At 43.9% G+C, this 27,617-nt stretch overlaps 1 protein-coding gene across 4 annotated transcripts in view; it reads left to right on the forward strand.

The window, feature by feature from the left end:
* kdsr (3-ketodihydrosphingosine reductase) overlaps window positions 1–27,617 on the forward strand; it is a 62,730-nt gene that overhangs the window by 12,396 nt on the left and 22,717 nt on the right. For all 4 annotated transcript variants that reach the window (XM_038797208.1, XM_038797209.1, XM_038797211.1 and 1 more), the window contains exons 3-9: window positions 2,589–2,645; window positions 3,513–3,578; window positions 10,851–10,946; window positions 13,191–13,382; window positions 16,672–16,755; window positions 18,017–18,100; window positions 25,325–25,426. In XM_038797208.1, the coding sequence (XP_038653136.1) occupies window positions 2,589–2,645; window positions 3,513–3,578; window positions 10,851–10,946; window positions 13,191–13,382; window positions 16,672–16,755; window positions 18,017–18,100; window positions 25,325–25,426 (681 nt within the window). The remainder of the gene's footprint in view (window positions 1–2,588; window positions 2,646–3,512; window positions 3,579–10,850; window positions 10,947–13,190; window positions 13,383–16,671; window positions 16,756–18,016; window positions 18,101–25,324; window positions 25,427–27,617) is intronic.

Below are 27,617 nucleotides of genomic sequence, written 5' to 3' on the forward strand. Positions count from 1 at the left end.
GGACAACTAAAAAAGCAATAAAGATGAGAAGATGAAGTATGAATGCAAGTTAGCTAGTAATATAAAGGAAGATAGGAAACGTTTTTTCAATATATAAAAGGTAAGAGAGAAGCAAAAGTAGACATTGAACCACTGGAAAATGTGGCTGGAGAAGTAATAATAGAAAACGAAGAAATGGCAGAGGAACTGAATAGTTACTTTGCATCAGTCTTCACTGATGGAAGACACCAGTGGGATGCCGGAGCTCCAGGAAAACCAGGGGGTAGAGTTGAGTGCAGTGACCATTACTAAGGATAAGGTTCTGGGGAAACTGAAAGGTCTGAAGGTGGATGAATCACCTGGACCGGATGGTCTACATCCAAGGGTTCTAAAAGAGATAGCTCAGGAGATTGTGGAGGCATTGGTGGTGATCTTTCACGAAGCACTGAAGACAGGAGGGGTCCCAGAGGACTGGAAAGTGGCTAATGTAACACCCCTGTTAAGAAGGGAGGGAGGCAGAAGATGGGAAATTATAGCCCAGTTAGCCTGACTTTGATTATTGGTAAGATTTTAGAGTCCATTATTAAAGATGAGATCACGGAGTACTTGGAAGTGCATGATAAAATAGGACTGAGTCAGCACGGCTTCGCCAAGGGGAGGTTATGTCTGACAAATCTAGAGTTCTTTGAGGAGCTACCAAGGAAGTTGAGACAAAGGCGAACCAGTGGACATAATTTATTTAGATTTTCAGAAGGCCTTTGACAGGGTGTCGCATAGGAGACTTTTAAATAAATTAAGAGCTCCTGGTATTAAGGGTAAGATTATGGCATGGATAGAGGATTGGCTGATTGGCAGGAGGCAGAGAGTGGGGATAAAGGGATCTTTTTCAGGGTACCAGCCGGTGACTAGTGGCGTGTCTCGGGAGTCGGTGCTGGGACCAAACTTTTCACAATATACATAGATGATCTGGAAGAAGGAATTGAAGGCACTGTTGCTAAGCTTGCAGATGATATAAAGATCTGTAGAGGGGCAGGTGGTATCTTGGAAGCAGGCGGGCTGTAGAAGAACCTGGACAGGTTAGGAGAGTGGGCAAAGAAGTGGCAGATGGAATACAGTGGAAAAGTGTGAGGTTATGTGCTTTGGAAGGAGAGATGGAGGCAAAAATGGGGAGATGCTTTGAAAAGCAGAAGCACAAAGGGACTTGGGAGTCCTTGTTTACGATTCTTTTAAGGTTTACGTGCAGGTTCAGTCGACAGGTAGGAAGGCAAATGCAATGTTAGCATTCGTGTCAAGAGGGCTAGAATACAACACCAGGGATGTACTTCTGAGGCTATGAAAGGCTTTGGCCAGACCCCATTTGGAGTATTGTGCACAGTTTTGAGCCCGTATCTAAGGAAGGATGTGCCGGCCTTGGAAAGGGTCCAGAGGCGGTTCACAAGAACGATCCCTGGAATGAAGAGCTTGTTGTATGAGGAATGGTTGAGGACTCTGGGTCTGTAGTCGTTGGAGTTTAGAAGGATGAGAGGGGATCTTACTGAAACTTACAGGATATTGCGAGGCCTGGATAGAGTGGACGTGGAGAGGATGTTTCCACTTGTCGGAAAAACTAGAAGCAGAGGACACAATCTCCGACTAAAGGGATGATCATTTAATACCGAGATGAGGAGGAATTTCTTCAGCCAGAGGATGGTGAAACTGTGGAATTCTTTTCCGCAGAAGGCTGTGGAGGCCAAATCGCTGAGTGTCTTTAAGACAGAGTTAGATAGGTTTTTGATTAATAAGGGGATCAGGGACTATGGGGAGACGGCAGGAGAATGGGGGTGAGAAAAATATCAGCCACGATTGAAAGGCAGAGCAGACTCTTTGTGCCGAGTAGCCTAGTTCTTCTCCGATGTCTCATGGGTGCCAGGCTGATCTCAAGTCACTCGACTCGCTCTGCCTGGCGCGATCCAGATCTGCATATTTAAATGAGCAATTAGACTCATTTAAATACCCGGATGCCGGATTCACCCGACAGCTGGGCTCAACAGCCTTCCTGCGAGACATCGCCAGGTGCTGTTTCGTACTGGTTCGTACAAACGTGAGCGAGGTATAACACCGTGGGAGGGGTTGGGGCGGAGGAATCTCAGTGTGTTAGAGATGCCTGGGTGGTCGGGGACAGGGCAGGATGCCACTCAGCACTCCCCCCTGCCACCCAGCACCATGGCAAGTGTGGCCTCAGTGGGGAGAAACTCCGAGCCTCCAATAAAAGGCGAAGTGCCATTGAATAACAGGTGCTAAAACAGACTTTTGCCTGCTGAATTGCGCCTTAGTCTTTTTTGCTCAGTCAATGTTTGCATCTTCTCTTGTGCAACCTAGAACACATGATTTTGAAAAAAATAGAAAATCTCCAAATGCTTCTAAAGTTGGAAGAGTAAATTGACCACTCATTAAATTTGCCAAGTTAAACAACAATGAAACTGAATCATCCAAGGCTTGGTTAACTACTAAATGTCAGGAACTTTAGAGTCACAGCACCACTTGAGCGTATGCTGTCATGAATGTTTACTGAATTTCCAAAAATGGCAGTCTAAAAATTTGTTTGTGTTTTCAATGTTTTTGTTTTCCAGAACAAACTTCTGCGGGCAAAGAAGGAAATTGAGAAGCATTCAATTAACGATAAACAGGTGGGTGTAGAAGACTAGCGAGCTCTGCTGGAGCTGTATATTGGAGCAGTTTGGGTGTGAAACTCTTGTGACTTAAATGCAACCCTTGTATTCCTAAGTCGCTTCTTTGTTCACTGACATTTGATTGAAAGTGAATAGTTCATTTGTTATCGGGCAATGAAAAAGCTTTCATTCTGGAAGGACAAATTGCATAGCTCTGCATATATGATAAATAGTTCTGTTTTTGGGCAAATCGTGTCGACGAAAATTTAAGATGTATTTCTAAAGCTAATTTTAAATTAGTTAAATACTAATCATCCATAGCATCAGTATTTCGTCCAGGTTGTTTTTTTAGTTCTGCAGGGTGCCACCGTGAGATATTTTTGGATATCCAGTCAACATTGCACTTTTTTTGTTTTCTTTTTGGGAAATGGCTTACCTTTTATGCTGTTGCCTTCTTTCCATACTCCACATTCCCCAGAGGTAGGCAATCTGTCATTGTGTAGGAGTGGTTTTGCTCTTTCCCCATCAAACAGCCCCCTTGTGTGCATATCTCTGCCTTGCGTTACTTCTTGTATTCCCTTGTTTTTCTGTTCCCTTATGCGCCAGAAACGCCCCTTCTCTCCCACTCCAATGTACAGCATTTGCCTTCCCTTAGGCTTTCTTACCCTCACGTGTTTCTTTTCTGTGCTCTCGTTATTTCCCACTTCTTTATTATATCCCTCCATGCAGTTAATTTTACAATGTAGTCGCTTGTTTTTTAATTAATCCAGTTGATTTGTTCTTGCATAGTTGTGTATAATTTAATTTGCATTATAGAGGAGATTGTTGTGCTTTTTTTTTACAAAGTGCAATTTGAGAGTGACTACCTTCTGATTTATTTCTCAGGTAGTATTGTGTATATCTGTCGATGTATCAAAAGAATATGGACAAGTGCAAAGTGTGATTAAACAAGTAAGTTTGCTTTTCTTTTCCTGAACATAATAAACACGCTATATATTAAATGCCATTTATATCTTGTTCATGGTTAATAGAAGTGAATAAAGAACTGCTGCATCTGCTGTGCTTATGGAAATGGACCTGCACTATATTAACTGTAACTTGCACGTCTTCAGATTTCTTTATTTTATCTTGACCTCACTTATTGCTGAAGGTGAGGCCTCCTGTCATGAACAATATAAACACTAATGTGAAGAATATCAACTAGATGGCTATTTACAAGATTCACAGAAAATGCATAATCATGTATAATAGTGGAATTTGGCTTATTCATTAATCAAAAATTAAAGGTGAATTGCAGAAGATTGCCACAAACAACTGAATCCCATGTAGGACAGTTAGCTACAACTCAAGTTAGTTATGGGAATTGATACCTTTGCACTTCTAAGAAAGAAACATTAAATGTTTTGAGGTAGTAATTTTTGATTATCCGTTGGAATAATTGTAGTTTGCTGTGAAAAGAAGGAAGTTCAATATAAATCTGTTTTTGCAATCAACCACATGTACTGTACATCATTGTTCTAATTCTGTTTTGTTTGTTTTATGCAAATTTCAAACAACCCTGCTCTGAGAACATTGAGATACATTGAAACAAATAGCATGACTTGAAAACCAAATTAGCTGCACTTCTAATTGCATTGTTCATTGACTCGCCCTACCTTTTCACACCTGCATATTTTTTAACATTATAGTTTGATCAGAGGAGGAAATGTAATACATGAGGACAGGAACAAGGGCCTGAGAATTACGGTTGACGACCTGGAGAATAGGTTGAGGTGTCAAAACCTCAGGATTGTAGGGTTGCATTAAGGGGTGGAGGGATTGAAGCCGACTGAATATTTCAGGCGATGTTTATGAACTTGATGGGAGAGGAGGACCAGGTCCTCTCATTGAGCTGGATTAGACACAGTGGTCGCTTGGGACGAATGAGCCACCACGAGCAGTGATGGCATGCTTTCACAGCTATCGGACGAAGAAGAGGGACCTTAAGTGGGCCAAGGAGAATCGGGAGGTTCAGTGGGAAGGCAGTAGCATTCCAATATACCAAGATATCACGGCAGAATTGGCAAGGAGGCGGGCGGCCTTTAATAAGGTGATGTCAGCGCTAAAGAGTGGTGTATGGTTTGGCGTGGTGTACCCGGTTAGGCTGAGGGTTATGTAAAATGCCAAGGACCAGTTCTTCGGGATAACGGAGGCTTACATTAAGGTTCAAGGACTTAAACTGAACTGAGTGGGTCTGCCAGAGACTTTGCTGGTGGTTGGGCCGGGTTTGTATGGGGAATTTTGTTGTAAGGATGTGTGATTTGCTCTATTTCCTCCTTGTTCCTCTTCCCCCATTTTTTCTTGTATATTCAAAGTTGTTAATTGAAATCGATGTGGTTTCTTTGAGGTTTTTTTCTTGGTTGTGGTGTTTTCTTTTTTTTGGAGGGCATTTGTGGTTTGGAGGGGGAGGTTTGGGGATGTATTCGGGTTTGAGGGAGGGTGTGGGGAAGTTTTTTGGGTGTGGTGGTGTCTGTTTTTAGTTTCTTTCTTTCTTTCTTTCTTGGATTGTTTATTTGTGTGAAGTGGGGTCCAGCGGGGCAGGTCTACCTCGCTAGCAGGCAGAGGTTGGCACATGAATAGTGGGCGGAAGGGGTTGGAGGAGAGAGGTGTTGTTTCAAGAGGAGGTGGCTGGGGGGACATTTAGGGGGTCGGGAGTAGAGTGCTGGTGGTGACTGGGGGTTGCTCTTTGTCCCATCAGGAGGGTGGGGCTAGCTGCCATCTTGGATGGGCTCTCATTTTAGAATTATGGGGGGTGGAGGGGAAATTCCCTTGAGGTGGAAATGGCTGACTTGAAGGGGAGACTTGAAAGGTTGAGAGACTCCCAATTCGATTAGTTACATGGATGTGTGGGGCTGAGAGTCCCAGTGAAGTGAGCGGGGGTTTTTCGCATTTGAAGAATTTGAGGGCCGATGTGGTGCTTTTGCAGGGACCTGCCTGTAATGAAAGATCACATTAGGCTCCATTAGGATTAGGTGAGCCAGGTGTTCCACTCGGGCTTTGACAGCAGAGCCTGGGGTGGGGGGTGGCGATACTAATTAACAAAGAACAACTAGTTTGGTTCCAGATGGGGAAGGTGGTAGCGGATCCAAGTATGTCATAGTTATGGGGACATTGGAGGGTAATTCGGTGGTTTTAGCGAGCGTGTTCACACCAAACTGGGATGATGTAGAGTTCATGAAGAGGATGCTGGCACCCATACTAGACATGGACAAGTACCAGCTGATTCTGGGGGGGAAATTTGAATTATGTTTTGAACCCTGAGTTGGATTGGTCAAAGCCAAAGTCGTTGCCCCTTTGAGAGGTAGCGAAGGCACTGGCAGCCTTCATGAAGGTGATGGGTGGAGTGGATCCGTGGGGGGGTTTTACATCCTGTGCGCAGGGAATTTTTTTTTTTCTGTCACCTGGTGCGCATGTGTACTGGAACATTGACTTTTTTGTGATGGGAAAGTTTCTGCTGCCAGGAGTGAGTAAAGCGGAATGTTCCACGATAGTGATTTCAAACCACCCTCTGCACCTGGTGGATGTCGCCTTGGAGGTGGGGCCAGACCCAGCAGTCGTGTGGAGTTTAGATGTGGGGCTGTTGGGTTTGGGATTTTGTGAAGATGGCCAGGGTGATTGATTTAGTGTGTGGAGTTTTACAAGAATGTGGGAGGTGTTGCCCTCGGTGCTGTGGGAGGCCCTGAAGGTGATGGTGAGAGGGGAGATAATCTTGCACAAGGTACAGATGGATAGGGAGGTGAGGGAAGAGTGGAAAAGATTGGTGGTAGATGGTCGGTTCTCTAATGACCCCAGCCTAGAGATTTTGGCTAGTAAAACTTAAATTGCAGATGCAATTTGATCTATTATCTACTGACAAAGCAGCGTGCCGTTTGCGATGCTCGAGGGGGGGGGTAAGCGATGAATATTGGGAGAAGGCCAGTCGCCTCCTGCTGGTCAGTTGAGGCGGCAGGCAACCTCCCGGGAGCCTGTCCAGATTCTGGATTGAGATTGGGGAGTTGTCTGCCGGGTAAAGTTAATGGGACTTTTGAGGTGTTTTATAAGAACCTCGACAGGTTGGAATTGCCAGGGGAAGGGGTCAGACATGCAGGAATTTCTGGAGGGCTTGGAGTGTTGAAAGTAGCGGAAGAGGACCAGAAAGTGCTGGAGGAGCCATTGTGGGTGGAGGAGGTTCAGACAACGATTGGGCACATGCAGACGGGTCAGGCTCTGGGGCAGGATGAGTCGGGTGGAATTTTGCTGATCGACTGGTGCCATTATTAGTTGAGATGTTTGACGTTTCGGTAGCGCGGGGCCTGTTCCAGAGGCAATGATGCAAGCGTCCATCTCGCTTCTAGTTAGAGAAGGATAAGGACCCGGTGGCATGTGGGTCATGCTGCCCCAATTGTTTACTAAATGTGAATGCCAAGATTTTGGCACTGAGTCTGGAGGAGTGTCTCCCTCAGGTTATTGAGGTTTGTGAAAGGGTGGCGGTTGTTGTTGAATGTGACGGCTTTTAAATGTAATTTTACCCCCCGGCGGAAGGTAAAGAGCAGGGGATTAATATGGGATTGGATGGTGAGAAAGCATTTGATGGGGTAGAATGGGAGTATTTGTTAGTGCTTTTGGAACGGTTTGGGAGAGGGCCTAAATTGGTAGCTTGGGTTCGGTTGCTATACAAGGCCAGTGTCCATACAAATAATGTTATTTTGAGATTTTCTGTTGCACGGGAATGAGGCAGAGGTGGCCTACACCCCCCCTCTCTCTCGCGCTCTCTCTTGCGCTCTCTCGCTCTCGCTCTCTCTCTCGCGCTCTCTCTCTCGCGCTCTCTCTCTCGCGCTCTCTCTCTCGCGCTCTCTGTCTCGCGCTCTCTCTCTCGCGCTCTCTCTCTCGCGCTCTCTCTCTCGCGCTCTCTCTCCTCGCGCTCTCTCTCTCGCGCTCTCTCTCTCGCGCTCTCTCTCTCGCGCTCTCTCTCTCGCGCTCTCTCTCTCGCGCTCTCTCTCTCGCGCTCTCTCTCTCGCGCTCTCTCTCTCGCGCTCTCTCTCTCGCGCTCTCTCTCTCGCGCTCTCTCTCTCGCGCTCTCTCTCTCGCGCTCTCTCTCTCGCGCTCTCTCTCTCGCGCTCTCTCTCTCGCGCTCTCTCTCTCGCGCTCTCTCTCTCGCGCTCTCTCTCTCGCGCTCTCTCTCTCGCGCTCTCTCTCTCGCGCTCTCTCTCTCGCGCTCTCTCTCTCGCGCTCTCTCTCTCGCGCTCTCTCTCTCTCTCGCTCGCGCTCTCGCTCGCGCTCTCGCTCTCTCGTTTGCATTGGCAAATGAGCCGTTGGCCATTGCCCTGACTGTTTCAGATAAGCGGGCTTGACATTGCCGAACCTGATATATTATTATTCGGTGACAAAATGCAGAGAAGGTGCTGGGGTCGTGTGGGAATCCGGAGGCTGTCATGGGTGCGGATTGAGTTGGGGGTCATGTAGGGGTTCATAAGACCATAAGAGACAGGAGCAGAATTCAGCCCATCGAGTCTGCTCTGCCATTCAATCCCAGCTGATATCTCGTCCCTGTTCTCCTGCCTTTTCCTCATAACCCCTGATCACCTTATTGATCAAGAACCTGTCTAACTTGGTTGTAAAGACACTCTGGGTTAAGGGCATTAGTGATGGCCTCGTTGCTGATTTCTCCAGGGAAATATTCAGCGAACCATTACCAGAAGGATGTGGATGCCTTGGAGAGGGTGCAGAGGAGGTTCACCAGGATGTTGCCTGGTATGGAGGGTGCTCGCTATGAAGAAAGGTTGAGTAGATTAGGATTGTTTTCGTTGGAAAGACGGAGGTTGAGGGGGGACCTGATTGAGGTCTACAAAATTGAGGTGTGGACAGCAACAAGCTTTTCCCAAGAGTGGGGGTGTCAGTTACAAGAGGTCACGATTTTAAGGTGAGAGGGGGAAGGTTTAAGGGAGATGTGCGTGGAAAGTTTTTTACGCAGAGGGTGGTGGGTGCCTGGAACGCTTTACCAGCGGAGGTGGTAGAGGCGGGCACGATAGCATCATTTAAGAAGCATCTAGACAGGTATATGAATGGGCGGGAACAGAGTGAAGTAGACCTTGGAAAATAGGAGACAGGTTTAGATAAAGGATCTGGATCGGCACAGGCTGGAAGGGCCGAAGGGCCTGATCCTGTGCTGTAATTTTCTTTGTTCTTTGAACCTAGTGGTAGTCTCCATGTTGAAGATATGGAGAGAGTTTCGACAACACTTTAAATTGGTGGTATCAAAATTGTCGCCGATCTGTGTGAACCATTTGTTTGAGCCGGCGAGGCTGGACGTTAGGTTTAGGGGATGAGAGGAGAAAGGGGTGGAAGGAATGAGGGACTTGTTTTTAGAGGGGCAGTTTGTGAGTATAGAGGAGTGTCCGAGAAATTTGGGCTTTTACGGTGGATGGTTTTGGGTACTTGCAGATCCGTAATTTTGCAAAAACATCTTTCCCGACACTCCCTTTCGTGCCTCCTTCAACATTGGAGCAGTTTTTGACGCTGGTAGGGACAAAGGAGGGGAGCATGTTGGGGATTTATAGCAGCATTATGGCAGAATAGGCAGTGCCTGGAGGGGGTGAAGGATAAGTGCGAGGAGGGGTTGGAGATGGAGGTTGGGATGTGGTGTGAGGTTCTGCATAGGGTGAATGCAAGATAATTCTGTGCAAGGTTTTGGTTGATACGTTTGACAATAGTGCATAGGGCCCATTTGACCAAATCCAGTTACTTGTGGTTGTGAAGGATGAGTATGAATGGTGTGGGAGGGGCTGGCTAATCTCGTGTCGCGTCTTTTCGTCCGACGTCACTTCGTCCAACGACACTTCGTCCACGTCTTTTGGTCCAATGTCTTTTTGTCCAATTATCCAATTACAAATTAACTCCGTATAAAACCATTTAATTGATAAAATGCAAGTACAATACAGCAAGTGAATTTAATTGCTAAAATGCAAGTAATTGATAAAATGCAAGTTGAAAAATGCAGTTTAAAAAATCTAAAAATGCAGTTTAAAAAATCTAAAAGTTTACTAATTACTTAAAATTCCCGAAGTTACTTAAAATTGATGTAAATTGACACAATGAACTTTGCCATTTTGGAATGGGCGAATTAAGAAAGAGAACGATAATATCTATCCTTTAACGAGGCTCGTTAAAGGAAAGAGACCGGTAATAAAAATCCTTTATTGCATATTATACCTTGCTATGTGCATTAGAGAAGATTTCTATTTACAAAAAGTTAATGTGGGGAGTGGAGTGGAGTGCTAATAAGCAAGTTACAAAAAGTCAAGTCACAAAAAGTCTTTGACGAAAAAAATCATCGGACCAAAAGACGTGCGGACAAAAAGACGTTGGACCAAAAGACGTGGACGAAGTGTCGTTGGACGAAATGACGTCGGACGAAAAGACATAGCACCGGCTAATCTGCGCATGTTTTGGTCACATTCTAAGTTCGTGGGGTCCTGAGTCTCCTTTTCTACCATGTTGGCAATTCCACAATTGAACTGAAGCCCTGTCCCTTGGGGGCCATATTTGGGGTGTTAAACCTGCTAGAGCTGCAGACGGGGGTGGGGACTGAAGGTCTGGCTTTCACCTCGCTGATTGCTTGAAGGTGGGTGCTGCTGGGGTGGAGGCCAGTTTCACGACCCAGTGCCTCCGTATGGTTGGGGGATCTAATGGAGTTTTTGTATCTACCGTGAGGGGTGAAATTGAGGGGTTTTAAAGGAGGTGGCAGCCTCCTATAAAGAGCTGGTCACCGTTAGTTGTTAGGTGGGGGAGGGGTGGGCGTCTCTCTATTGAGGGTTGTCACGTGGAAGGTGGAGGGGGGGTGGTTTCAGGGGGTTTGTTTACTGTTTTACTGTGGCAGTGGTTAGCACTGTTGCTTCGCAGCACCAGGGTCCCAGGTTCTATTCCCATCTTGGATCACTTGTCTGTGCGGAGTCTGCACGTTCTCCCTGTGTCTGCGTGGGTTTCCTCCCGGTGGTCCCGTTTCCTCCCACAAGTCCCGAAAGACATGCTTGTTAGGTGAATTGGACATTCTGAATCCTCCCTCCGTGTACCCAAACACTTGCCAGAATGTGGCGACTAGGGGCTTTTCACAGTAACTTCATTGCAGTGTCAGCCTACTTGTGACAATAAAGATGATTATTATTAAAAATACTTAAAAAAAAAAAAAAAAAAAAAATTTCATTCTAGGCACAGGAAAAGCTGGGGCCAGTCGACATGCTCGTAAACTGTGCTGGAATAGCCATTGCTGCAAAGTTTGAAGATGCTGATGTTGGCCTTTTTGGAGTGAGTAATTTTCAAACTAAATGTAAATTATTTTTTGCAAAGTGAAACAGCTTTTTGGAGCATCTGCAAATTACATTTGACTTAAATGATTTAGAGCTGCACAATTCCGACCCGGATGCATCCTTTCTCTTTCTCCCCCCCCCCCCCCCCCCTTTCCCTCCAAATGCATGGATGCCTACATTGGGCACTGGTATAGTTTTAAAGTCTTCTGATTCCTTAGGTGTGTGGTGTCTGTTCAAGTGTGCAATGGCTGTGAATTATTGAGGATATAAAACAAGAATAGCTCCTGATTCAAAAAAGGGTTACTTTTTAAAAAAACTTTGTGTGCTGCTCAGTTATTCTTTGCAAAAGTTGAAGTTGGTGTTCCAACATGCTGTGCTGTTAGTTTGTAGTCTGCAGGTTCACTCCTCTGATTTGTTACTGAACTTTAAAAAAAAATATATAAATTTAGAATACCCAATCATTTGTTTTTTTTCCAATTAAGGGGCAATTTAGCATGGCCAATCCACTACCTTGTACATTTTTGAGTTGTGGGGGTCGGACCCACACAGACACGGAGAATGTGCAAGCTCCACACCGACAGTGACGCGGGGCTGGGATAACCCTGGGTCGTCGGTGCTGTGAGGCAGCAGTGTCAACCCATGCGCCACTGTGCCACCCTTCCATTGATGAACCTTGATCCCGAACCATGATCCTGGAATATTCTGAGTGGAGTAAGAACCGGAGAGGCCTGGTTATGGAGTCATTTACCTTGGTGCAAGAAGCAATTTGTGCTCGAGATGGTATGAAGAGTAAACACTAAAGTGGGATCACAAAAATAAATTTTCAATCAACTATTGTGTTGCTTTTGAAAATCTAAGACTCATATGCATTGTATGGGTGGAAGTTGTAACTCCATTTTAATGAAGAGGCTTAATTAGTATGAAAACAATTTTTTTCTATTGTTTCCATTGATATAAAATAACACAATTTTGATTGAAATTGGATTTAAGATTGTTGTTTCCAGTGATTGTGTGTGACACTTCACTGCTCTGCAATTAGGGATCAAATGTGGTTTTTGACTTTCCTTTTTAAAATTCTTGAGACAAAAAGAAACAAATAATCGCATTTTTCACTTTCACTAGTATTATTTTGAATGGTATTCTCAATTTTCTTTAAAATATCTTTCAATGGATCAATGTATCACTGTTCTTAACTTTGCTTAAGTATGACTTGCTGGTTTGTTGCTTGCTAGCTATATTTGCTTTGGAGAAACTAAATCTGCTGCTGTTTTCTTGCAGTATCTTTCAATTAATCCTAAGTCATATGCAACATCTTTTCATAGATGGCTATTCAAACTTCTGTTATATTTGCAAGAAATTAAATTCACTTGGAAAGTAAATTTCCATTTTTAAAGAGTTGCAATACAGTAGATTAGAACATTATTTCTTGGACCTGGATCAAAATCCAATCCAGATTGATGACTGGAAGTTTGTAATGCAGAACAAGGCCAGCAGCACGGGTTCAATTCAGCCTTCCTGAACAGGCGCGGAATGTGGCGACAAGGGTATTTTCACAGTAACTTCATTGACGCCTACTTGTGACAAGTTGTTATTATTTTATATTTTATTATTTATTATTATATATTTTATATTATTATTAAGTGAACAAGTTTTTATTTTTGGCCCCTTTTTTTTAAAATGGGAGTACCTGGTTTATGCATGGCATGGTTGAGATTGCTATCTCATTTGAGTCCTTTTTTGAATTCTTTATATTTGAAATCATGTACAAATATAATGATATCCATGATGGGTGATTCACATACATGCAACTTCGTTAATTACCAAAACTTGTATCAATAACAAGGAGCTGATGCTGCTCCAAAAAAGATCATCTCTCAAATTAAGTATTGATGGTTAGTTCATACTATCGTCCAGGTATTATTCGTACAGTGCAGCCCTGCATGACACTGCCAATAGCTGTGACATTTTCTGATGGAACATGAATTATTGAGACACCACGCGTATCCTTTTCCTGCCTCACCAAAGCATAGGGACCCGGAATGTGCAAGCGTTTTACTAGACTGAAAGTGGCTTATGGCTAGCTCTACAGATTTTTCATATTTGCTATCAACTTTTTGATCAAAATCCTGTCTGTCACAATAAAAGGTTGGCAGGTTTATTTGTTGTGTGTATGTTAAATGTATATGGACAGTTTTAAGTGGCTGAGTATTGTATTGATTGCTTTTACTTATCATTCTCCCAGAGGTTAATGGAGGTCAATTATCTGGGTAGTGTATATCCTACTCGGGCAGTCATTCACACCATGAAGGAAAGAAGAATGGGACGTATAGTGTTTGTGTCGTCCCAGGCAGGTCAACTGGGGTTATTTGGTTACACAGCCTACTCGCCATCCAAATTTGCTCTGCGTGGATTAGCTGAATCTTTGCAAATGGAGGTATGTACATCAGCTTTCTGTTTATATTACATCTCCTAGTACTTGTGTTTTCTGTCCACATCTACAACAATTTGGTGTTGACTTGTCATAGGTTAATGCTGTTGCCAAAAAAAATTGTTTTAAATAGCAGATACTGGTATCCTCAATGATTTGTGGAGTATTATTGGACTATGATCCCAGCCTTTTCCTAAGCCGTGATTCTGAACACTGAAAAAAAATACCCATTTTGGGTCAGCTTTTATTAAAGATTCAAATTAATCCTAGCTACTACTCACTGGGGAGGGGGTGTGTGGGTGCGGAAAGTGAAAATTTGGAAAAGGTATTGCAGACCATGTCTACAGCAGTAGGAAAAGTGACTTTGACCAGGTGATAGAGCAGCATTGTTGGCTCTGTCTTTGAGCTAGGAAATGGGAGAGTCGAAGAGATGGAAGAAGAGTAGAAAAGAAGGCCTCGATTGGAGAAAAGCTAAAACCCATATTGGTGGATGGGCAGATCAATTTCTTTTTCAAGTTGCAGTCAGTAGATAAGATTCTGTTTATAAACATGTATTACATGGCTTTGTGCTCCACTGAAAACTAAGTGATTCTGTGGAAATTACAATTTGCCCGAGTTTTCCCGATTTTTATATTGGTCAGTAGCACAGGAGGAAATGGACAAATGAGAATGAGAAGCCATATTTTCTAAAGGTGTATGTAATACTATTGAACATTTTTTAAAAATCCATGCAGATGTCAAAGCATTTGGTATTCCACAAGTTTCTAAATTTAATTGTCATTCTCTATTCAAAACGTAGTCAAGTATAGTTAAATTTTCAGTTCATTAGCTGCTTTTAATTTTATAATTTTACATATTTTGCACTAGATTTGAATTCTCCGTAAAAATTCTGATCAGCTTAAATATTCTTGCACAAAATGACATTCTCTCATGCAGTTATATAATTTCCATATCAAACAGTGATGTCCAAATTTGGAGATGAGAAATTGGACGCATCTGGAAACACTGCCAGCACCCTTGTCATACTTTAATCATGCAATTTACCAGAAATCAGTGGTCCTAATTGTCTTACATGGGATAAAACAGAACACCCTTCAGTGTTTATTGTGAACATTCTCTTGAGAGACTTCTGCATGTTTTTTCATACAATATAGCACAGTGCCACCTGTGGCAGAGTAGTGAATGACAGACTGCTACTTCAGGATTTCTGTTTAAACCTACACCTGCACTAAATCCTGAAGTTGCAGGTCAGATTCAGAGGAGTGATGAAGGCAAATGCTGACTGTTCACATGAATTGGATTTGATTTATTGTCATGTGTACTGAGGTACAGTGAAAAATATTGTTCTGCGTCCAGTCCAGAAAGATCGTTCATGCATGAAAAAATATAGAACATACATAATACACCATGTAAATACATAGGCATTGGGTGCAGCATACCAAGTGTAGTACTACTCAGTAGAGAAGATGTGTGAAGAGATTAGTTCAGTCCATAAGGTCATTCAGGAGTCTGGTAACAGCGGGGAAGAAGCTGTTCTTGAACCTGTTAGTGCGTGTTCTCAGACCGTTGTATCTCCTGCCCATTGGAAGAGATTGGAAGAGAATAACCTAAGTGGGAGTGGTCTTTGATAATGCTGCCCGCCTTCCCATGGCAGTGGGAAGTGTAGAGAGTGTCAACGGATGGGAGGTGGTTTTGCGTGATGGACTGGGCTGTGTTCACGACTCTCTGTAGTTTATAACGGTCTTGGGCCAAGCAGTTGCCATACCATGCTATGTTGCAGCCAGATAGAATACTTTCTATGGTGCATCTATAAACTTTGGTCAGAGTCAATGTTGACGTGCTGAATTTCCTTAGTTTCCAAAGGAAGTATAGGCGCTGTTGTGCTTTCTTGGTTCTAGTGTCGGACATGGGTGGACCAGGACAGATTGTTGGCGATGTACACACCTAGGAATCTGAAGCTGTCAACCATCTCCATCTCGGCACTATTCATAGATCATAGAATTTACAGTGCAGAAGGAGGCCATTCGGCCCATCGAGTTTGCACCGACTCTTGGAAAGAGCACCCTACCCAAGGTCAACACCTCCCCCCTATCCCCATAACCCAGTAACCCCACCCAACACTAATGGCAATTTTGGACACTAAGGGCAATTTAGCATGGCCAATCCACCTAACCTGCACATCTTTGGACTGTGGGAGGAAACCGGAGGAAACGAACGTGCAGACTCCGCACATACAGTGACCCAAGCCAGGAATCGAACCTGGGACCCTGGAGCTGTGACGCAATTGTGCTAACCACTGTGCTACCGTGTTGCCCGGTAACAGGCAGATTGATGCTGGCACAGATATGTACGATACTTCGCTTCCGGAGTCAATGCCCAGCTCCTTAGTTTTGCTGACATTGGGGGAGAGATTATTGTCATTATACCACATCACTAGCTTCTCTATCTCCTTCCTGTACTCTGACTCATCGTTGTTTAAAATCCCACCCACTACAGTCATGTCATTAGCAAACTTGTAGATGGAGTTGGAGCCAGATTTTGCCTTCAAATCTTGTGCAAATTCCAGGTAATTTATACTTCTTCCATTGCCTTGTCTTGAGAATTATGTAGCGTAAGGGCCCTTCCTGTTAATTCTCTTATTTCCCATTTCTTTATTTTTTTCGGTTATCGTTTTTATTCATGGATGCTTAATGGAAATATATATTTTTAAGTCGAGCAGAGGTAGTGAGGATCTCAAAAGTTACAAGACAATATACTGTGCCAGCTTTGAACAGCAGAACCTGGACGTTTTAGCACTCCAGAGAGTTTGGACTGACTTTGTTTGGGTGGCTGATGAATTGGCCAAAAGGCTGTATTCTGCCTGGTAACAGGTGTTGATTGGATCCTACCCAAGTAGGATGACTTTTTTGCCCAGTAGGCATCAGGTTGAAGTCTGAGTAGTTGTTCTTTGCACAATCTCACAGCTTATGGTCAGCTCTGATTTTTCCTTCCCACTTGCCTAGCTTGGAGGACAGGCTTAGTTGCAAGCATCAATCCTAAACACGCTGATAGATAAAAAGGATCAATATTTTACTGATAATGAGGGCCTTAAGGTGGGAATGTGAATTCATAACTCTTATCAAAGCGGTTTTTTTTTTTTTTCCAGACTGCAAGTTCTGGCAATGAGAAGAATGCAATATAATTCACTAACATAATATTTCCATAGTTCAGATGCTCATCAAAGAGTTTGATACGAAGCTTATCAGAGTTGTTTATTTTACATAGATATCTTCTCCAAACTTGTTTGCATTTCTAGGTGAAGCCTTACAATATCTACATTACAGTTGCCTATCCTCCTGACACAGACACACCAGGCTTACAAGAAGAGAATAAAGGCAAGGTAAATGGTAGATTCTCTCAAAAATATACTGGACAGAATCCGCCCCCCCCCCACCTGCAGCATTTTTTTGTGATAGCGGCGGTGGTCTGCCATTGTCCGGCGGGATCTTCCAGTGCCCCGTTGTCAACGTGGTTTCCCATTGTTTGCACCCTCTGCTGCCGATGGAACCGGAAGATCCTACCCACTGTCTTTTTCAATAAAGTTGGTTGATGAAGTGATGCGCAAGGGCAGTAACCTTGATACATTTCCTCCGTCCCCGTCTAGATCACTGCTCCACCATATGTGGTTAAACAAATGGATGACTTGCTTCCTGAATTTTCCCAATGCAGTGCTATAAGGAGGTTCATAAAAACAGCTTTGAATTCTTCCAATTTTCCTTCATTGTTTAGAATTTAGAACAGTACAGCACAGAACAGGCCCTTCGGCCCTCGATGTTGTGCCGAGCAATGTCTTTGAAAATAAAAATAAGATATTTCCAACTCTTCATGTTTTCCAAGGAAATTTTTAGTAAAATTCCCATAGTATGATATTGAACACAGTAAGAAGTCTTACAACACCTGAGGAAGGAGCAGTGCTCCAAAAGCTAATGTTTGAAACAAACCTGTTGGACTTTAACCTGGTGTTGTAAGACTTCTTCTGTGCTCACCCCAGTCCAACACGCCGGCATCTCCACATTATGATATTGAGGAAAGTGCAGGTGTGTAAAGTGTTCCTTTTTAAAAAAAAAAAGAGCTAACATGGTAAATTTTCAAATGCTATATAGAAGAAGGTTATTTACCTTATACAGATTCCAGATGCGGATGCACCACTTTTTTTGTGGGCATATCAAGTTAAATGTTTTTTTGTAAGGTGACTTTTAAAACAGTCCCCCAAATGGAATCTAGTTATTTTGCAAATACCTTACAGTATATTTTAATGGGATTGTGTCATTCAACAGAACCCATCTTGGGTACTACCTATATATAATGCACACCTAAAGAACTGAATGAGCGAAATTGAATGTTGAGATTTCCAATTCGAACATTTAAGAAAAATACCGATGCCGTCCCCAAGTTGGTTTTGTTCAGTAAATCCTATAAACATCCTAAACTGAGATCATTGTCAAATAAATTTGTTTAAAAACACACCTATGGAAAATTTGAAGAGGTGGAAAAATAATTAATTAGCATTAGGATATTTTCTGGCATGTTAATTTCTCAAACTATTAATGTATTTTTCGTATGCTTGCAAATCAGTATTTACATAATATTTTGTTTTGTAGCCTTTGGAAACCAAACTAATCGCTGAAACATCAGGATTATGTCAACCAGACCAAGTGGCAAAAATTATTGTAAAAGATGCAGTGGTAAGTATCTATTGGGGATAAATATCTTGATGAATTTCAGGGACGTGTAAATTTGAGCAGTTTCCCTACATACCATTTTTAAAAATATTTTTATTCAAGGCTTTTTACATATTAATACATGTAATATGTATTAACATACTAATCAAGCAACTTGATTTTGTCCAACCTCAGGAATTCTACCAGGTCGCTCACGCAGACAGCTGCCTTTGGCGGCTCTAAGTCCCGCCAACATAGCAAAATCCTATCAGGGAGGCAAAGGCCAACTCATCGACCACCCCCCCCCCCCCCCCCCCCCCAGGTCATATGAGACAGCAAATCTCACTCTCTCTCACTCCAACACCAACACTTTTGTTTTTATAAATTTAGAGTACCCAATTAATTTTTTCAGTTAAGGGGCAATTTAGTGTGGCCAATCCATCTAACCAGCACATCTTTGGGTTGTGGGGGTGAAACCCATGCGGACACGGGGAGAATGTGCAAACTCCACAGACCGTGACCCAGGGCCGGGATCGAACCGGGGTCCTCAGTGCCTTAAACAGCAGTGCTATCCACTGTGCTACCGTGCTGTCTAACCTCTGCACAACACCCTCCCTGTGCACTCGCTCACCCTCTACAAGGCCTCCACCCACGTCTGGCCCACACCTCCCCTCTCACCTCCTCCTCCCACTTGCGCTTAATCTCCATCAATTTCTTGTATATGTCCCACCCTCCCCTCCCCTATTTTGTCCTCCGACAACATCTTATCCTGAAACTGGAGGCGACAGCACTTCTCTCCTCACGGTACATTTGGGCAACTCCAACTCCTTCAGCCCCCCAAATTTGTCGCCTATAAACAAGTCCCTAAAATACTCGATTCCCCACCTGCCGCCACCTCCGAAATCTCGGATCCAGCCCCGATGGCAGAAACCTATGATTGTCGCATATCGGTGCCCATGACATGTCCTTCAATCCCAAATGTTGCCCGCATTGACTCCACACCCTTAACGCCGACACCAACACTGGCCATCGAGAATGGAAGAGATGGCAACAATCGTGCCCTCAAACCCCTCCCCCCTCCTCCATCCACTCCAAAGCCCATTTCCTCACTATCGCAATATTCGCTGCCCAGTAGCAATTTATCAAATTTGGCAATGCCGCTCCTGCTCAAAGAACACCCGCCTCACCCGCTCAGCCTCCCCCCACCACACGAACCTCAAAATCATCCTTTTAACTTTCCTAAAAAAAGGACTTGGGGACAAAGATAGGGAGGTTCTGGAACACGAACAAGAGTCTGGGTGGCATCGTCATTTTCACCGTCTGTACGCGCCCACCCAGTGACAGCGGAAACACATCCCGCCTCTTAAAATCTGCCCTCGTTCCCTCTACCAATTGTGCAAAGTTCATACTATGCAACTGGGCCCAGCCCTGCACCACCAGGATTCCTAAATACTTAAAGCTCGCTCCCACCACCCTGAAAGGCAACACCCCTAAACTCCTCTCTGGCATTGATCAGGAACACCTCGCTCTTACCCATGTTCAATTTATACCCCGTAAACCGGCCCAATCCCCATAATCCTTCTGATGTTGCCCACTGTGTCAGATATGTATAATAACAAACCATCTGCGTATATCGACACCTTGTGCTTGGCACACACACCCCCCCCGCGCAATGCCTTTCCAATTCCTTGATACCCTAAGTGCTAATGCCAACGGCTCTATCACCAGGTTGGAAAGCAATGGGAGAGTGTTGCACCCCTGTCTTGTTTCCCGACGTCGCCTGAAGTACTCCATACGTTTGCCACAGGTGCTAAAAATAGCAACCGGACCCAATCCACAAACCCGAACCAACCCAACACCTTCAACAAGTACGCCACTCCACCTGATCAAAAGCCTTCTCTGCGTCCATCGCCACCACTACTTCTACCTCCTACCTTCTTACATTAAGAAGCCTCTGTGCATTTGCTGACAGCTGCCTTCTCTTCACAAATTCCATCTGGTCCTCCCCAATCACTCCGGCGCAGTCCTCCATTCACAATGCTAGCATCTTCGCCAACAGCTTAGCATCAACATTCAGCAGCAATATTGAATGGTATGACCCACACTGCTCTGGGTCCTTGTCCTTCTTTAAAATCAGGGCGATGGAAGCCTGTGATAATGTAGGGAGGGAGTTCCCCCCCCTCACTGTTGTCTTGTATACCCTCACCAGCAGTGACCCCAGCTCCACACCAAACTTTTTATAAAACTCTACTTGACATCCTTCCGGGCCTAGGGCCTTTCTGCCTGCATCGCACCCACGCCATCCATCACTTCCCCAGCCCCTGAACCTTCTCCCCCTTCACCATGGGGAACTCCAACCTATCCAGGAACTGCTGCATTCCCTCCTCCCATGTGGGGGCTCTGACTCATTGAGCCTCCTATAGAAGGCCTCAAATGCCCCATTCACCCCTTCCGGGCCCTTAACCAACTTACCCCTCTCATCCCTCACCATACCAATCTCCCTCGTCACTGCCTGCTTCCTCAACTGGTGGGCCAGCATCCAACTTGCCATCTCCCTGTACTCTTACTTTGCGCATCTGACTCTCTGCAAACTGCCTTCTCCATGGACACTAACCCAAACTTCACCTGGAGCCTTTGTCTCTTCCTTTTTCTTTATAAATTTAGATTACCCAATTATTTTTTCCAATTAAGGGACAATTTAGTGTGGCCAATCCACCTACTCTGCACATTTTTTTTGGGGTTGTGGGGCCGAAACCCACGTAGGCACTGGGAGAATGTGCAAACTCTACAGGGACAGTGACCCAGAGCCGGGATCGAACCTGGGACCTCGGCGATGTGAGGTTGCTGTGATAACCACTAGGCCGACGTGCTGCCCCTTTGTCACTTCCTTAACAACCCCTCCTCTGGCGCCACCGAGTACCTCAGAATCTCCTCTACCAGCTTTGTGCGCTCCTCGTGCTCCACCCTCCCTGTGCACCCGAATCAGAATAAATCCCCATCCCCCCCCCCCCCCCCCCCCGACTATGGCGTTGAGTGCCTCCCACAGTGTCGGGGCTGTGACCTCTCCCGTGTAATTCAACTTCACATAGCCCCGAATAGCCACCCTCACCCTCTCGCACACCACCTCATCTGCCAGCAGCCCCACATCGAACCTTCACTGTGACTGTTGGGCCTCCCCCTGAACCACCCGCAAATCCACCCAATGCGGCCCATGGTCAGAAACCACAATCGCCGAGTATTCTGAGTTGGCCACCCCCACCAGCAGTTGGCCACCCCCACCAGCAGTGCCTTGTCGATCACAGAAAATTTGATCTGGGCGCACATGGGAGAAGTATGAAAACTCCTTCGCCCTCGGCCTCCCAAACCTCCATGGGTCCACCTCCCATAAACCCCCTAAACACTCTTGCCACCGCCGACACCCACAGCAACTTCGGAATCAACAGATCCAGACTTGGGTCCAGGACTAGATTGAAATCATCCCCCATAATTAGCCGATGCATGTTCAGTTCCAGGATCTTCTCTAATACCCGCCCTCATAAAGTCCACATCGTTCCAATTCAGTGCATACACATTCACCAGGGACACTGGCACCCCTCCAGCTTCCCACTGACAATCAAATACCTACCCACCGGATTGGCCACAATGCTCCCCACCTTAAAAGTCCCACATGCCAGTTTTTAAAACTTTGCCTTGGGTGCTAAGAGGAGGCCAATTCCTCTGGCCAATCCCCTCCAGCCAAGTAGGGAAAACAGCTTCTAGATTTGGGTTAGGCGGACTTCGATGCAATCAGACAGATTGGCCGCTATAAGCTAGCAAATCTATTTATGTGTAAAATAGCACAAGATTAATGGCAGGTATTCAAAAGGAATGTGATGCCTTCTCCAAGGGCAAAAAAGGACATGGAGAAACAGGTTAAAACTAAAAGAAAAGCATACACAAATGTAAATTATATTAGATCCTGATAAATAAGAATGAGAAAAGAACAGTAAGAGGTGACAAAATATGGTAGAGCGTATGTAAAATGATCTTGCAAGGAATAGCAGTAACACAAAATATTTACAAATATGTTAGGAAAGAGAAGGTAGTCTGGAAGGTAATTAAACTCAAACTGACGCTAATATTGTCAATGGAAGTAGTGGACCTGTTATGTAACTCAGTATTTAGCGTAGAGAAAGAAGATGGCATGCTGGACAGCTCACGAGAATAAATATTGGATCAGTCATGGACACACCAAATTATCAATAATTAAGAATATCATGCTACTGAACAGGACTTCAGGACTAGAGGTTTTAAAGGAAGTAGGTGAGAACATTCCAGGTGCCCTAACTATAATCTTCCAAAGTGTTCTCGGTTTGAGAACAATTCCAATAGATTGGGGAATTTTGCATGTCACCCTGCTATTTAAGAAAAATCAGAGGGGGACAAACCAGGTAATTATAGGACAGTTAACTGAACAAATGTTGTTTGGAAATTATTAGTGTATTATTTAGGATAGTGACTGAACATCTTGAAAGTTTTCAGCTGATCAGAGAGCGAGCATGGATTTGTAGAAGGTGGGTCATACCTGATGGAATGTTTCTAAGAATTGATTAAAATACTGGGCAGGGATATATCTGCTGAAGTTGAAGCTCCTGGAATTGAACAAATTGAATTCCCTGATTAGAAATTTGGCACAGTGGCAAGGAACAGAATAAGGAGAATGAGCCAGTACTCAATTGACAGGATGTGACTAATGGCATCCTGCAAAGATCTGTTTTGAGGCCTCAGCCACTGACAGTATTTATTAACACTTGAATATAGAACAGTACAGCACAGAACAGGCCCTTCGGCCCTCGATGTTGTGCCGAGCAATGATCACCCTACTCAAATATGTAACTTTCTATCCCATCATCCAAGATTGCCAGTAGCATAGATCAATGGCATTGTAAGCAGGGTAGATAAAAGATGGACATGATTCTGTACTGTGCATAACATGTTTTAGAAATACATCACTGGCTGTCAAATGGCAACTTTAAATAACCCCAAATTAGAATGGATATTACGGATATTATATGTTCTGTATATTGCAGAATCATGTTCAAAACTTTGAAAAGGAATTTGTGGAATGTCTGAGATATTTTTTTGGAGCAGCTTGCAACAGCGCCTACTGGGGAACAGGCAATTCTGGATTTGGTAATGTGTAATGAGGCAGACCTGATTAGGGAACTTAAGGTGAAGGAACCCTTGGGGAGCAGTGACCACAATATGATCGAATTTACCCTGCGGTTTGAGAGGGAGAAGCTGGAATCGGATGTAATGGTATTACAATTAAATCAGGGTAACTACAAAGACATGAGGGAGGAGCTGGCCACATTTGTTTGGAAAAGGAGCCTAGCAGGGAAGACAGTGGAACAGCAATGGCAGGAGTTTTTGGGGATTATTCGGGAGGCACAACAGAAATTCTTCCCAAGGAGGAGGACAAGGCATCCATGGCTGACGAGGGAAGACAAGGACAGCATAAAAGAAAAAGCATACAAAGTGGCGAGGATTAATGGGAAGCCACAGGATTGGGAATCCTTTAAAAGCGAGCAGAGGACAACTAAAAAAGCAATAAGGGGGAAGAAGATGAAAGATGAGTGCTAGCTAGTAATATAAAGGAAGATGGGAAGAGTTTTTTTTCTCTATATAAAAGGTAATAGAGAGGCAAAAATTGACATTGGATCACTGGAATATGTGGCTGGAAAAGTAAAAATAGGAAACAAAGAAATGGCAGTGGAATTGAATATCTGGGGCTGGTTTGGCACAAGGCTAAATAGCTGGCTTTGAAAGCAGACCAAGGCAGGCCAGCAGCAGTGTTCAATTCCCGTTCCAGCCTCCCCAAACAGGCGCCAGAATGTGGCGACTATGGGCTGGCTTTGTCTAAGGGAGGTTATGTCTGACAAATCTGTTAAGTTCTTTGAGGAAGTAACAAAGACGTTGGGCAAAAGGAGAATCAGTGGACGTGATTTATTTAGATTTCCAGAAGGTCTTTGACAAGATGCTGCATAGGAGACTGTTAAATAAGTGCCCCTGGTGTTAAGGGTAAGATTCTGGCATCGATAGAGGTTTGGCTAACTGGCAGAGAGTGGGAATAAAGGGGTTGTTTTCAGGATGGCAGCCGGTAACTAGTGGTGTACCTCGGGGGTCTGTGCTGGGACCACAACTTTTCACAGTATACATTAAATGATCTGGAAGAAGGAGCCAAAGACACTGTTGCTAAGTTTCCAGATGATACGAAGATCTGTAGGGGGACAGGCAGTATTAAGGAAGCAGGTGGGCTGCAGAAAGATTTGGACAAGCTAGGAGAGTGGACAATGAAGTGGCAGATAGAATACAATGTGAGGTTATGCACTTTGGAAGGAGTAATGGAGGCATAGACTATTTTCTAAATGGGAAAATGCTTAGGAAATCAGAAGCACAAAGTGACTTGCGAGTCCTTGTTCACGATTTAAGGTTAATGTGTAGGTTCAGTCAGCCATTAGGAAGGTAAATGCAATTTAACATTCATGGCGAGACGGCTAGAAAACAAGACTCTGGATGTACTTCCGAAACTATGTAAGACTCTGGTCGGACCCATTTGGAGTATTGTGACCAATTTTGGGCCCCGTATCTAAGGAAGGATGTGCCGGCCTTGGAAAGGGTCCAGAGGAGGTTCACAAGAATGATCCCTGGAATGAAGAGCTTCTCGTATGTGGAACGGTTGAGGACTCTGGGTCTGTAGTTGTTGGAGTTTAGAAGGATAAGGGGGAATCTTTATTGAAACTTACAGGATATTGCGAGGCCTGGTTGGAGTGGACGTGGAGAGGATGTTTCCACTTGTAAGAAAAACTAGAAGCAGAGGACACAAGCTCAGACTAAAGGGATGATTCTTTAAAACAGATGATGAAAAATTTCTTCAGCCAGAGGGTGGTGAATCTGTGGAATTGTTGGCCGCAGAAGGCTGTGGAGGCCAAATCACAGAGTGTCTTTAAGACGGATGTAGGTTCTTGATTAATAGGAGAAAATTATCAGCCATGATTGAATGGTGGAGCACACTCGATGGGCCAAGTGGCCTAATTTTTCTCCTATGTCTTTTGGTCTTGCGTATAAATATTGAAGTGTAATAATTGTGATTGTACTGTTTAGGCAAAGTACTGAGTATAATTATCTTATTGTCAAAAATATGTCTTGTCACTAAATGTTAAGATTGTAAACCTCTTTTTTTTTCCGCTTGCTCCTCCCTTGAATTAGCAAGGGAACTTTAACAGCTCAGTTGGTTCAGATGGTTATATGCTATCATCGCTCACCTGTGGTATGTCGCCTGTCACCACTATTACAGAGGGTCTTCAGCAGGTATGTACATACTTGTGAATAGACTTCTATTTTCACCTTTCTAAGAATTGGTGGTGAGTAATGTGCTTTGTTTTTACCTTGCATTTTAAATACCCAGATTTTGAAAATGTTACTATCAATTTATACCTTTTTTTTTTGCTCCGAATTTGATCATAGGTGCAATCTTGAGCAATTTTCCTGAAATCTTGCTGTTTTGTGTGCCTGAATTTTGTTTTTTGCACAGCTTTCAGTGTACACGAAAATTAGGTATTGTGTGGTCTGTAATGTGTTCCCTTGTCTTCCTCTGTAGTAAAGCATCAAAAGGAAAGTTGGGTAACTTGGAATTATAGGTTGCTTTAACGCTGGTTCCTCAAATTCCATTTGAGCATTGTGAAATCCTTGTCTTCTCATCTGTACTCCACACACTGTCTTTAATGACTCCATCACTCTTCTGCAATTTCACTGCCAAGATTGCTTCTCCTCTCTAATATTCAGGTCTTGGGTAGCAATAGATTGTTCATGCTTCTGTTACTTCACTATTTCAACACCGTGTTTATACTATTTAAAGTAATCTATATAAAAGAAACACTTTTGTCATTAAATTTTATTTTCCTAATTTCCCTTCGTTTAAACGAAACTCATTGCAAAATTAAGTATACTCATAAGCTTTTGCCCATTATTTACTGACATTGCCTTCTCATTCTATTGGGGTCACTTTTATCAGTATTTTGCTGTGATACAATAGATTAATTTAAACAGCAATAAGAACAGCATGCAGTTATAGAGCACGGTTTTAGCATAGCTTCAATTTACCAAAAGTCCTTTTTTGTAAGTATTCCTGCAGGAGTGAAGTCAGAACAGCTTGGGAAAAGGCATGACGAACAATATTCCTATATGCTTAAAAGCAAGAGCAAAAAATGTATAGAATTCTGGAAATCTGAAATTAAAAATAGAAAATTCTGATAATGCTCTGGTCTGTCGGTATCTTTGGAGAGAGAAATACTTTTGATTGGTGATAATAGCAAATTACTGCGTATGCTGGAATCTGAAACAAAAACAGAAAATACTGGACAATTTCAGCAGGTCTGACAGCATCTGTGGAGAGAAAAGGGAGCTAATGTTTTGCGTCTGTTTACGGGCAGCACGGTAGCACAAGTGGATAGCACTGTGGCATCACAGCGCCAGGGTCCCAGGTTCGATTACCCACTGTGTCACTGTGCGGAGTCTGCACATTCTCCCCGTGCCTGCGTGGGCTTCCTCTAGGTGCTCTGGTTTCCTCCCACAATCCAAAGATGTTCAGGTTAGGTGGTTTGGCTATGCTAAATTGTCCTTAGTGACCAAAAAGATGAGGACGGGTTAATGGGTTACGGGGATAAGGTGGAATTGAGGGTTTAAGTGGGTCAGTGCAGACTTGATATGCCAAATGACCTCCTTCTGCACTATGTTCTATGTATGTATGTCTGGATGATTCCTTCTTAAATGAATGTAATGCTGAACATAGGAATTAGGAGCAGAAGTAGGCAATTTAGCCCTCCAAGCCTGCTCCGTCATTTAATCAAATTGTGACTGATCTCTTCCTAGTCTCAAATCCACCTCTCTACCTATTCCCCATATGCCTTTAACCAGTTTGTTTTAATCAGAAGTATATCTGTCTATCTCTTAACCATTTAATGATTTGGGCTCCACTGCACTATGGGACAGCGAGTTCCACAAATTCACCACCCACTGTGAAAGGTAGTTCCTCCTCATCTCAGTTTTAAATCTACCGCCTCTGGGGTGGCAGTGGTGCAGTGGTTAGCACTGCTGCGTCACGGCGCTGAGGACCCTGGTTTGATCCCGGCCCTGGGTCACTGTCTGTGTGGAGTTTCACATTCTCGCCTTGTCTCCGTGGTTCTCACCCTCACAACCAAAGATGTGCAGGGTAGGTGAACTGGCCACACTAAATTGACCCGAATGGGGAAAATAATAATTGGTAATTAAATTTATTTTTAAAAAATCTACCGCCTTTCAACCTATATCTGTGATTTTCCCACGAGGGGTAACATTTGGTCTAAGTTTACTTTATCAATCCCTTTTAGTATTTAATATACCTGGATCAGATCTCGCCCTAATTCTTCTAAACTTCCAGCGAGTATACATTTATACACTAAATTAATATTAAAAGAACGAGAACAGCCATGTCCAAATACCTGCTCAATCTTTTGCCCATAGC

Source organism: Scyliorhinus canicula, chromosome 5 (assembly GCF_902713615.1).
Source record: "Scyliorhinus canicula chromosome 5, sScyCan1.1, whole genome shotgun sequence".
In the NCBI taxonomy this organism is placed as follows: Eukaryota; Metazoa; Chordata; class Chondrichthyes; order Carcharhiniformes; family Scyliorhinidae; genus Scyliorhinus; species Scyliorhinus canicula.